Genomic DNA, 12197 nt, shown 5'->3' with positions numbered 1-12197 from the left:
GCTCCTTGTCCTGTCACCTGCCCTCACCGAGAACAGCCCAGCTCTGTCTTCCTTCAGAGCAGACTCAACCGCAGCTCACGACTCAAAGCCTCGCTGGCACTTGCTCCCTTCTGCCCGGCTCTGGTAGGAGGACAGGCAAAGCCTGCTGCAACCGCCTTTCGATCTAGCAGGTATCTACTACCGAACAGGCCACAACAGGAAGCACGCTCCAAATTTGACCCAGACGCGTCAGTGCTAACCACGGCACCCAGGGCTCTGGGAAGAGCGAGTGGAAAGAAAATTTGTATGACGACCCATTTTTAAGGTACCAACACGACAGCAGTGTTGGAACCCATCCCTGTTCAGCACAGCATTTAAACACCTGCTTCACTGGATAGTTGGGTGGTGGGCAGGTGGGGGAGACACCATCAGATCGCATCAGAGATTGTGTCGTCTCTCCTCCAAATGGAGCCACTTTGGGTAAATGTCCTTCCCCTCGCCCCCCAACACCAAGGGCAGGCTCAGAAGGAGTGGAGGGAGACGTGGGGAGGGACAGCTGATGTCCTGCAATCCCCACAGCAAGAGTTATTACCCAGCACGGCTTATGAACGATTTACTCTCCACCAGGCCAAGCTGCAGACAACAGGGCTGCAGCTGCCACGCTCGAGTCACTATAAATCCATACCCCAGCTGTGGGGTTTCAAATCGAGTTATATTTAGATGCATCTTGTCTGTGACATGACACCCTCTCAGGTGATCAAAGCTCAGCTAAACAATTAGGAACTGGAAGATGAAGGGCCCCGACTTCCAGAAAGGACTGATTTTTTTTTTGCCAGGGCTCCTTCCCTTTGAATCTGCTCACTTGTTTTTGTGCCATCGCCCCGTGCCCGCTCCGTAGGCATCAACACGAAGCTGCGCCCGCAAAGCCGAGAGCTGGAGAGCCCAGCTCTGCCAGCCCAGTTCAACGGGCAGAGCGCAGCCCTCGCACAAATGGCAGATGAGTTGAGTCTCTGAGACATCAAACCCAACAGAAAGCTGAAGAGGGAATGAGACAGCCACGGCCGAGTCCACCTTCCAAGTGCCAAAGGCTCCAGAGGTTTCAAAAGTCCAACCAGATGTTGCACATTGTTGAGCATCTGGCAACAGAAGGTTTTAATCTGGTTGTAGGCCACAGGCAGGGCTCCCCCAGCCCTCGATTCACACAAGGATGACGCTGAAAGGGGACCGGGGTAAGAAATGAATGGTCAGGAGGTGGGAAACCAAAGCATGGGGCAGAAGGGGCAAGTAACAAGCAGGAACCGTCTTGTCCAGGGGGGCAGGACTTCCAGTGAAAACGCACAGCAAAGCCGGAGGTTTCCAGATGGGCTCAGAGTAGTGTCTGGTTATTTTTAATGTTGGCATGGTGAATTGAACTGTGGTTATTAATATATGGGATGGAGAGAATCAGGGTCTACCTTCGAGCAGCTCTGAACGTCCCTGCATCCACCCGGATCCTCCGTTCCCTGCCCAGTCCTAGCCTTGCGTTTCCAGGCAGTTGGTCCTGCTAGGAAACAGCAATGGGAGGGCAGCTTCCAGCAAGAGACGATTCACACCGCTCCTGCAGAAATCATGCCCACAGTTATTTGCCAACAAACATTTTCACAACACAGTGGTGCAGTCCGTGGGAAGTGTTTGTTTCCCTAAGGACTCGCAACCCGGCTCTTCCTGCCCTGAGGGTGCCGCGCATCCAAGGGTGGGGGGACGTGGCTCCAGTCGGGCTTCGCAAGCGCCAGACACTGCAGCGGCAGGAAGGATGCACCAGAAAGACCCAAGCGGGAGGGAACAGAGGCCAGTGCAAACACCAGGAGGCAACAGCTGATTTTCCCAGCACCGTCTGCACAAGGCAGCAGAGTCTGCTTTACTTCATATGCAGTTTAGCTGCCACAAGCAAGACAGCAGCTTTGAGCTCCTATTTATCCTTCTCATTAATTTATACATGTATATGAATGAGGTCCAAAAAGGAACAGCAACCTGCCAGGGGTCCCACCATGGGAGGAAGCAGCTCAGCATGGCTTAGACCTCAGACAGCTTCTGTGTCTCCACCCTTTGCTCAAATTCAACTTTGCTGGTAAAGGGGCAATGGTGCAGGGCACCTGCTTACAGATGCCAAAGGGGGAGAGACTGCCCAGCACTTCCAAAAGCTACTCCGGCGGTGGCTAAAGAACTGAGTGGGCGAGCGGAAACGACTTCTTAGCACCCAAGAAACACGAAGCACGGTCCGCGTCATTGCAGAGATACAGCAAAGTGGGCGAACACAAGCAAGCCCCTGACTTTCACCTGTGAGAGTCCGGTCCAACAAAACCGATGCCGATTTCTGTAGGAACAGCAGCCTCTGCCCACAGGAGAGTCGCGGCTGGGGTAACAGGGAGGTTGCAGGGTTGGACAGAGATGCGCCGGCAGGGTGATGCCTCCTAGAGCTGGAAAGCAAGTGGGTTCGGGGGGGCAGCGATGGGCACCAGCAGCCCCGGGCATCTGGCAGCATCTTCCGGGATGTGCTCGTCCCTGGACGGCACTTTCCCCAATGTCCTCTTCCTGGGACCCTGAACCCTGCAGCCTGGGGAGGGGTGCGCACCCAGGGCGCGGCAGCTGGGGCGCCTGGGGATGTTTCTCGCTGAAGACAAACAGTAACTTAGCAGTCGTCGTAGAGGATTCGAACCCGCACCGCGGACACGGCACCTTTGGGGGTTACCAGGGTAGCTGTTTTCTCCAAGACCCAGCTAACCCCGTGTCAGTTCATCTTCGGGAGCTGTCTGCAGCCAAGCGGGTTCCTCGCGCGGCTGTATTTCGCGGAGGCCTGCGGTCCGCACGCACAGAAACCCGTGTTAGCAGACGAGCTTGCTCCGCGCGGCATCGTGCCGTGCCACAGACCGCTTCAGGTATCCGCAGGGCCTGCCCCGGCTTCTCCGCCAAAGCCGCCAGCCTGATTCCTCCCGCTTTGTCAAGAAGGTGTCTGAGCCAGTCCCCAACAAAAGCAGTTTAGGGAGTGAGAGATAGGGACCGAGCCCTGGGGCTTGGTTCGGCGTTGTATGGGAGGACAAGACGGGCACGGCATAACCCGGGGTGGTAATGTGGATGCTCCTATGCAGGAGCTTAGTGTCTCCGAGTACTCCCAACAGTGGTGCCAAGCTCCGAGTCATGTCCCCGGCTATGGAGATGGACCGTCCGCCAACGGAGACTGCGCGGCGGCTGCAAACTCTTCGAAGCCCCAGTGGCATCACCCCTGCCTTGTGCAGTGCAGGTGCCTGGTGCAGCCCACCCCAACGTCTGTGCGGGAGCTGGGAGGGGCCCTCAAGGACCTCGGGCCAAAGCGGGGTTACCGGGGAGGTCTGTCTTCTCCCACAGCCCCACACAATCTTTCCAATCCCAACCCCGAGCGTTTTGGCCCCAGCATGCGCAGCCTGCCAAGTCCCAAATGCAGCATGACTCTGCAAGTGGCTCCTGCTCCTGCTCCAGCTCCAGCATCTGCTGCCAGTCCAAAAGCTCTTCCTCGCTCCCCTTCATCAGCTAGCTCCCCGGCCTTTCCCGCTGCAGGAAACCCCTCGCTGCCCAGCGCGGGGATGTCTCTTCTGAATGCCTCCGCCTGCCCAGATCAGAGACATCCGAGCTGCAAGGGCTCGTAGGGTCTGCCCTGCACACCTGATGGAGCCATGAAGACCCCGTCCTTTCTGCTTAAACAGTGCTAAAGCCTGAGGTATCCCTAGCACTGACACAACCTACACCTCTCAATGCCCTTGTACTCACCATGCAAACAACCCCTTGCACATTGGCAGTGCAGGGTTTGCCTTGGGGAGATGATTAGTGACATCTGCTTGCACTCCACCTGCGTCTCACCAATGCAAAACCATCGCCAGTCAGCAATGGGGAAACCGAGGCCAAGTCCCTCGTCTGGTGTCACACTGCGAGTCACTGACAGAAGCGGGTATCGAACCCAGATCCTTCCTGACGGTCACAACAAGGACGACCTGACCACGGGACACTTCTGCATGTCTTTTTTATTAACCATTTATTGTCTGTAATCATTTTACTCTCACATTGCAATCGCGTGGTTTATTTATTCAATCTTTTTTTATAGCTTTTTTCTTTTTGTAAAATAAATAGAGATAAGTGAACTTTTAGGTAGGATACTCTCCAGATCCTTGGTTAACTTCATGATTGAATTTCTGCATCAGACCTGTAAAAATACAGCCCACACACACGCACACGCTTAGATGAAAGCTAAACAGGCCGAGTCAGTTAAAAACCACGTTTCCTGGCTGTGCAGGCTGGGGGCGGGGGCGGGGGGCACTCAGGGAATGCTGGTGTGAAGGAAAAGCAGCTTCCCGCAATGCACCTTTGCATTTTGCCAGGTACTTCTTGTTCTTTAAACAAATACACTGATACAAGTTAAAAATCTATGGTTTGTTTTTAAGCTGTGTACGTTAATCAGTTAATTGGAGATCCCCAACTCTTGGTTCAACACTTGCCAGCAAGCCCGTCATCGGCCATTCCCTGAGCTCAGTGCCATACACAGAGGGACAAGGTGCGATCATCAGAGGTTCAAGAATGCATACCACTGCCGTTGATCACTGGCCACGTACATCTGTGTATAACAGCAGCTCAATGGGCCACCAAGAGGCATGACTATTGGTAGCCCATGTATCAGAAAAATGGATTTTTAGGTAGATTTCCTCATTGAGGGTTTGCTATAGTGTCCCTGCAAGGTGGCCTGCAGCCATTTCTAGTGTAGAGAAGAACACACTTGTGCTCAAAGATGGGAGCAGCACATTGCTTTGGCCTCTGCCTTAGCCTCAGCCGCTCAAGGAACCCCGTTAACGGAGTGCGTTGAGATCTGCCTATGAAGCTCTGCTATTTGGACTGTCTTAGCATCCAATGGTCAATTTGGAGACTGCTGCGCAGCCCGACTGCCCGGGTACCAGATGCTGCCTCCAGGAAGATGAGCTGGCTTGTCACGACTGGCGACGATGCTGGGAACCCCCAGCTGGGTTCTGCTGGTGAGGCGAAGCTGGTGTCCACAAGGCGAGGGATCGGTATTGTTCTTCTCCCTTCTCATGAACGCTAGCGTCATCCTTGGCCTCGTCAGCAGCAGTTTTTTGGGGCCTCTGCTCCCCAGCAAGGATGGTGACGGCAGCCAGAAGCAGTACTGCGTGAGTCCTCTACAGTGGGATAGTTTAGCATTGTCCTTGTGGTTATTTTTGCGGGGGGGGAAGCAGGGGCAGTGGTCTCCTTGCCTGAATTAGTCGCACCTAGACCATACGTGATAGGGAAATCTTCCCTTGGTCATGGCTGCCTCTTTCCAAACACTGATCTCCAGATGTGTTGTGGATTACAAGGGACAGAAGCATTTGTTACACGCAGGCATGGAAAGGGTGGGAGGTCTGATCGTAACCTTCCCCAGAGGACCGGGGCAGGTGCCGGGGAGAACAAGCTACTGCTTGCCCCCTCTCCCTGTGGGACAGCAGCACTTCTCTTGTGATTATAACACACGTGGCCATGCCCAGGTGTGTACATGCACACCGGGATAGCAGTGCACACCAATCTGCCCCAACTCCTACAGAAACACACACGTATAGTCAGATGCACATGACCAGGCGTGCGTTTGGATGCACACAAATATGCAGCTGGACGCATGCAGTCATGTGTCTAAGCATCCGTGTTTGTTAGCTAGTGGAATATTAGCATGTCTGAGTGAGATGAAAGCCTGTGGTTTAAGGCAGTGGTAAAATGAGTCTGGAGCCTCCTCGCTGCCTGTGCAGCGCTCTGAGGTTGTCTCATGCATCGGTGGAGTTTGTCATGGGTAAAAGGACTGTGATTACCAGAAGAGTGGAGTGAAGGAGACAGAAATGACTCTTGCCCCTTCCCCTCAATCCCATGGGTGTGTGCTCATTAACATGGAGCTCCTCTGGTGACTCTCTGCAGTTTCCTCAGTGTCCTAAGGATGTCACCCATTTCCCATCCATTCTCTCAGCTCCCGAAAACCCCCTGCCCTCCGAGCCCCGCTCCTCTTTACTGCCAGGCAGATTCTTTTGCTTGCTTCGTCTGTGCCCTCCCTGAGCAGGAGCAGCAGGGGTTGTCTGCATGCAGGGCCAAACGTTTCCTCTTCCCCTTCTCTCTCACGAACACAGATCACTCAAGAGCAGGTGTCAGTAGTCTGCAGGCAACCGACTGGGCTCCACCTGCCTGCCAGAAGGGCTCCTGTTCGGCACAGGGCAGATGGCAGCTGGAGAGGTCTCAGGACCGAGTCAGAACGCAAAGAGCAGCAAGCAAGTCTTGACTTCATTTCTTAAGCAATCTACAGTCCAGCAGAACAAAGGAACAAAAACTAGAGTAAAAAGCCCCTCACGAGGGTATTGTCTCCTCCTGTCCAGCTGTGCCTGGAAAGCTGTGTTTCTTACAGAGAAGCAACCACCAAAACCTGAAGTAAACATTCCTGTTTTGTAGTTGTGAGACAACGGAGCTGAAAAGAAAATAGAAGATTGTCTCTCTTGCCCCCCCTCTCAAAATCATTCAGTAGCTAAGTCAGAAGGAAAAAAATGTGTTCAAGTCATGGGTTGCAGCAGCAGCCAACACTGAACATTCAAGTCGATAGTTTCACTATGTACAATACAGATGAGACGCGGCCCTGCCTGCTGGGGCTCCCCTCTCTCCAACCAGGCTGCCGTGTGCTGTTATCTGATCCGCTTCTCCACCGAGTAGACTGAGATGTAGTAGTCATTGCTGCCGACTGCCAGGTGAGGCTGTGAGGGAGAGCAAACCAGGGATCAACAGGCAGGAGTTGTGCAAATACAGAGAGGTAAAGCACAGTCAAGGGGGGGGCGGTACTTTCAGCAGTGCTGCCCCAATACCAGGGAACGTCCTGCCGCACCTGCCAATGTAGCTATGTTTCTGATGCTGCCCAGCCAGCTGGATCTGTCACAGGGAAAACTATGGCTGCCACTAGCTGCCAAATTCTAGCATCGTTCTTCTAAATTACTAAAGATGTTCCTGTTAGCAATGATCCCCTGGACTGAATACCACTGCGCTATCTACTGAGGGCCCTAGGAGCCAGGCCGGGCTTTGAACAATATCAGTGCTAAAGGGCGGCTTTGTCAGCTTGCTGTAAAAGCAGAGAATTTCAGGACAGTCAGCTTCCTCTCATACCCAGAACCCAAGGGCAGCAAATCATTAAGGGTCTGGCAGAAGTGTCCCAAGCAAAAAGGGAGACCAAGAGTATTCTGCTACTGCTTCATGGACATGGGAGCACCACGCAATTTGGCACCACTGGCTATATCTGCTGAGGATATGCGTTATCTGAAACAAAACCACGATGCACTGATAGAGTACGGAAACCAATTGGGAGGTTGAGGACTCAGGTGGCATTTAGAGAACTGCGTTGAGCAAAATCGTCTTTAGAGACTGTATAACTGGCCCCTCTCCCCCACTCCCAATTGCCAAAAATATTCCAGAGTTTAAAAAGCAGAAACAGACCCAGTGAGGATGGAAAGCCAGGCAGCTGATGGCTCCAACTCTTTGTCCCATAAATCCATCGTAGTATTTGATATTGTTGATCAGCTCACCATTCCCATTGTAGATTGCAGTGAACTGATTCATGGAGCCGCTGGAAAGCAAGAGAGAAAGCGGTATACTGACGCTGCCGACCAGATACAAAGCTTTGCTCTATTCCCTGCCTCTTGGCTACAGAGTTGGTTATAAAATAACCGTGTGTACTGCAAGCGCTCAGAAGCGGGGAGATTGATTTTAATTCACACCATGACGGCCTCAGTACGAAGGAAAGATTTACAGACAGATCATAACGGAGCACTGACTGATCTGTTATACACCAGGGGCATGACAGAAAATAGGAAGTCATGGCAAGTGCACACTCATGGAAAATAGATGCTCCCAACTCAGGACCCCCTTTTAGAGCCCAGCTGTATGGCATGCTGCCTTTGGGTAGGAAGTTCAACACACAAGTGGCAGCACCAGTCCCCGTTACTTTGAGTCACCAGTGCAAAAGCTCTATGAAAGCATGCAAGGGTTAAAATACCTGAGCTGCGCCCATGGGAATGAAGCCGTACTGTTCATGGCAAAAGGGGAGAAAGGGACATGAAAGGTATTTGTAAGGATGGGTTCCTTCTCTCGTCCTCCCGCAGGGCAGGTGGCAAGAGGCTACTACCTACCAGGCAAAGAGATTGGCCTGCGGGTGAATGTCCAGGGCAGTCAGCCCTTTGACTATCTGCAGGACCCTCACAGACTCCGGCATCCTGGGGTCGAAGAAACGAACATCACCGTTCACGCTGTTAACAGAGCAGTTTTCACAACATTAGATTTTGCCCCAAAGCTGGGAGCAAGTCCTGTAGCCCAGGAGAGAGTGAGTTGTGAACTGAGCACCACCCTCACGGGAGGGCTACAGCAAAGATGACCTTCAGCTCAGCATCGCCCATCCTGCTGGCATCGTTACCACCTGATCCACCCCACCACCACTCGATTTTCAGTGGCATCCAAAATGTACCGGGTGCTACGCAAACAAGGGAAAGCACTGGCCCTGCCCAAGACAGCTCTATTCATACACCCTACATCACCCCACTATCACCAGGCTAGGAGTGCCTTCCCTGGCATACCACATGCCACACGGCAAGCATGGCAGACCGAGTCTCTTCACTGTCTTTTGGATGCGAGTGGCTTGTTCCATCAGGAGTCACTAATCACGTGGGCTATGATTCCCCCGTTACACCAGTTGCCTGGACTGGGGCCCATAAGCCGCTGCTGTTCAGAGCCCCTGCCGGAACAGCCGTAAGGACACACTGATTATGTCTCAGCTACGTGCCAGTCCTTCAGTGACTTGACTTGGGAGGGGAGAGCATGTGGGGATGTGGGTAGCAGCACTGGGAAGATGTTGTGCTAACCAGACAGAGCAGCTTTCAAAGACAGAATGGGCTGCCAGACAAGGGGAGCACTTGGAAGCACACCACTAGGTTTAAGCCTCCTGGCGCTGAAGAGGACGCATCTTGTTCTTCCCTTCGTCCACACGCCAGCAGTGATACTCCTGGGCCTGAAGAGCTCCTCTTCTGTGCCTTTCTGAGGGGATGTGTCCATTAATCTTGTGAAGGGGGGAAGACAGTCAGCAAGAGTCTCCCAGGGAGGCTCTGTACCTATCTGTCCTCTTTTTGTCCCAAGCCGGAAGTCAGCTGCCTACCTCTACAAAATGCCCTTTCTTCCCCCCCCAGAGACCGCAGGCAGCTGTAATGCAAACCACAGCAGTAGCAAGAATACTTCCTTTGACCACTAGAAAGTCCCAGTTGGAGGAGACTGAAGAACAACCACTGCACAGATTACTCGCCTAATTACAGGAAGCTGCAGCTCCCGTCGTCGCAAACTTAAATTCAGGACAAAGTCATCTGCAGACGGATTTGGATCTTAAAGAACAAAGGTTTCAAACGGGTCAAACAAATGCAATGCAGCACATTCATTCAGAGCCTACAATATCAATAGGACAATTTAAAACTAAGCTGTACTTCAGTGGAAAACACTGACAGTCTCCAAATGGGAGTAAGGGTTTCTGCTCTCGCACGGCACGGAGAGGAACGTGGCTTGGAGAGCCTGCATCCAAGTTTCCCCGCAGTTTGTGCTTCAGAAGTCAACTACAACAATCCAGGGTGCTTACGGCACTGCTGGCAATGCAGCAGATGGCATCCCTCTAGTAAAGTGCAGGTGGTCTGGCACAGACAAAATGGCAGGGCACCACGTGGACATCTGCAACTCGGGAAGAAGGAGGTGGCAACAGCACAACACCCAGGAAGGGGCTCTGAGACCACGACCAGAATTTAGGGTTTCTGGCTGGTTTCAGTTAATAAAAGGATGAATCCTTCTATACTTGATGCCTTGCAGGCAATCGGCTGGAGACAATGTAGCTTCAGAAGCGGAGAAAAAGCCACCACCTGCATGAGAGTGAGAATGCAGCTTGTATTCCCTACGGGCTGATCCCAGGGGAAGAGGCAGGTGCAGAGAGAACTGGCCCTGGATACAACCCGACATGGTGTGGCGGCGACAAGGAAGATTTATGGCTGCTCTGACCCAGTAAAACAGTCAGAGTATTGAGTTGTGAGATAGGCACTGATACCCCATCCTGAAGCCTCATCTGAGCATCCATCAGAAGGTCCTAACCTTGCTATGAAGATATTAGACTGCACTGAGTCACGCTGCTGGCAGGCTTAGCGACACCAACAGAGACAGGGACCCTGAATCAGACGTCATTAGGCAGATGCTGAATCATGGTGTTGAGTAAATGTGAATGAACCTTTCCAATAAGGTCGCCCAGCAGGAATCCTTTAGGGAACATTAACCCAAGGAATGAGATTTAGAGATGGGAAGAAAATTAAAAACTTCCTTTGTTGCTGCTTGTTTGTTGAGATGAGGTTAGTCAAAGTTCACTCAATCTATGAGCAATCCTGAAACTTGGAGGGGATGCTTGACCCCCTGACTTGCTATCACCACTTCACAGCATACTTTTCCCACCAGGAGGAAGCAAGTCCCAGGCCCAGGTGCCTGCTCCTACTTTGCGCAGGACTCCTTGGGTCTTTAGGGTTGAGGTTTGGGAACAGCCTTCCGGAGCAGACTGCCAGAGGATGGGCTGACAGAAAAAAATTCAGTCTTGGCTCGAACACTTGGCTCAGCCTGGCCATGCCAAGGAGCAGATGGCCACCTTGCACCTAGGTTTCATGACCCCCTGAGCTCTAAGCATGTTTTGCTGGTGCTCGGGTCAAAATGGCTAATTCTGGGTTAGGAGCTCATTCCCTCATGCCATTGGATGCAGGGTAGAGCTCACTCCTGGATTCAGCTGGGTACTTCCTGCAAGGGTCTGGAAATAGCTGTACCCAAACCAGCTGCTGGAGAGAAGCCCTTTATGTTCAGCATGGACTGCAAGATCGAAGTCCAGTGTCTTTGGGATGGGGAGAAGGGTTTGTGGGGGCAGATACATCCATCCAGGTACAAAATTTTCTTGTGGAAAGGACTGTCTGCCGAGATAGGCACGAGGAGAGGGAGCAAGTGTATGTTCCTGCAGAGGCAGGCCAGGCATGCCAGCCTGGCCCCTGGGATTGCTGAAGGAGATTAAAATGAGGAAGATTAAAAACTCTAATATGGGAACACTACAAATCTAGCAGCTGCACCACTTAAGTCCCTTTCTTAAAAAAAAAAAAGGTTATAAATCTTTGCCCCCACCTCAGGAAGGCAGCGCATCCACCAGAATTGCGCTTTGTTTTCATTCCGTGAAGAAAGGAAGAGGAGCCTCTGTGAACAAACTGGGGCTTTGTGGCAATAAATTATATTCTGCTATCCTTTAACGGGCAAATAAATATATGCTGCTCTCCACACGGTATTTACCAGACAGGCAAACGGATTTATGTGTAGAAAATTGCTAGACGGTGAAGTAATCCTGCACAGCAATATGCCCAACAGCTGCAACGTAACCCTCCTCCCTTCTTATGTTCTGTCTCATATGACCTGCCAAAGCTGTTTGCAACAAGGTAGGACAAACACCCGACACAATATGTTTCTCCAGGGTCTTTGGCTCACAGCTGGTCCTGACCCTCCTTTTGACAGTGATTTCTATACTGCCTTTTCTCCTTTATCTGTAAAAACTTACTAACCAGTGTCTGTGTCTCCTCTCTTCCTCCCCATCAGGCTTTGGAGCAGGAGTTAATTACCGAGCCACGTGGGCAGAGAAAAGCGCTTTCATAACAGTGACAGATTTGCACTGCAAAGGAACAGGATGGATTTGCAGAAAACCCTCCCAAGCAGCCCAGGCCCTTTTACCTGACGCTCATGATGTTGCCCTCGGGATGCTTCTGCAGATAGGCTTTCACCACCCAGGCCGTGTGCTCCCGATAGGTCATGACGCGGCTGAAGACCAAGTGGAGAGAGAGAAAATGTTTTGGGGGGAAGCAGGATGAAACTAGGGGAGGGCTGCTGAGCCCCTCGAGCCCCCCTGTCCCCAATGGACCTTCTCTTTGTTATCAAGTCTGGAGACCTGACAATGCAACAGGCAGGCAAAGCACTCCAAGCAACGGACACTATCTGATCAAGTCCCTGAGCCAACAGGTTATCAGCAAGATTGATGAGGCAGCACAATATGAGATCCAGCCCATGCCCACTATGGCTCAGGCTACAGAGTGCTCAGCGAGACACTGCAGATCCTTCAGGGA

General features: G+C 52.2%; 1 protein-coding gene across 5 annotated transcripts in view; it reads right to left on the bottom strand.

The window, feature by feature from the left end:
- Positions 1 to 3992: 3992 nt before the first annotated feature.
- Positions 3993 to 12197, bottom strand: part of RPTOR (regulatory associated protein of MTOR complex 1) — a 253515-nt gene continuing 245310 nt past the window's right edge. For all 5 annotated transcript variants that reach the window (XM_019542272.1, XM_019542274.1, XM_019542273.1 and 2 more), the window contains 4 exons: positions 11809 to 11895; positions 8175 to 8291; positions 7483 to 7612; positions 3993 to 6752 (listed from right to left, as the gene is read on the bottom strand). In XM_019542272.1, coding sequence (XP_019397817.1) covers positions 6684 to 6752; positions 7483 to 7612; positions 8175 to 8291; positions 11809 to 11895 — 403 coding nt within the window. In that variant the 3' untranslated portion in view covers positions 3993 to 6683. The remainder of the gene's footprint in view (positions 6753 to 7482; positions 7613 to 8174; positions 8292 to 11808; positions 11896 to 12197) is intronic.

The sequence above is a fragment of the Crocodylus porosus genome, unplaced genomic scaffold (assembly GCF_001723895.1).
Source record: "Crocodylus porosus isolate Cpor-Errol unplaced genomic scaffold, CroPor_comp1, whole genome shotgun sequence".
Lineage (NCBI taxonomy): Eukaryota > Metazoa > Chordata > Crocodylia > Crocodylidae > Crocodylus > Crocodylus porosus.
This window is presented reverse-complemented; position numbering and strand designations above follow the sequence as displayed.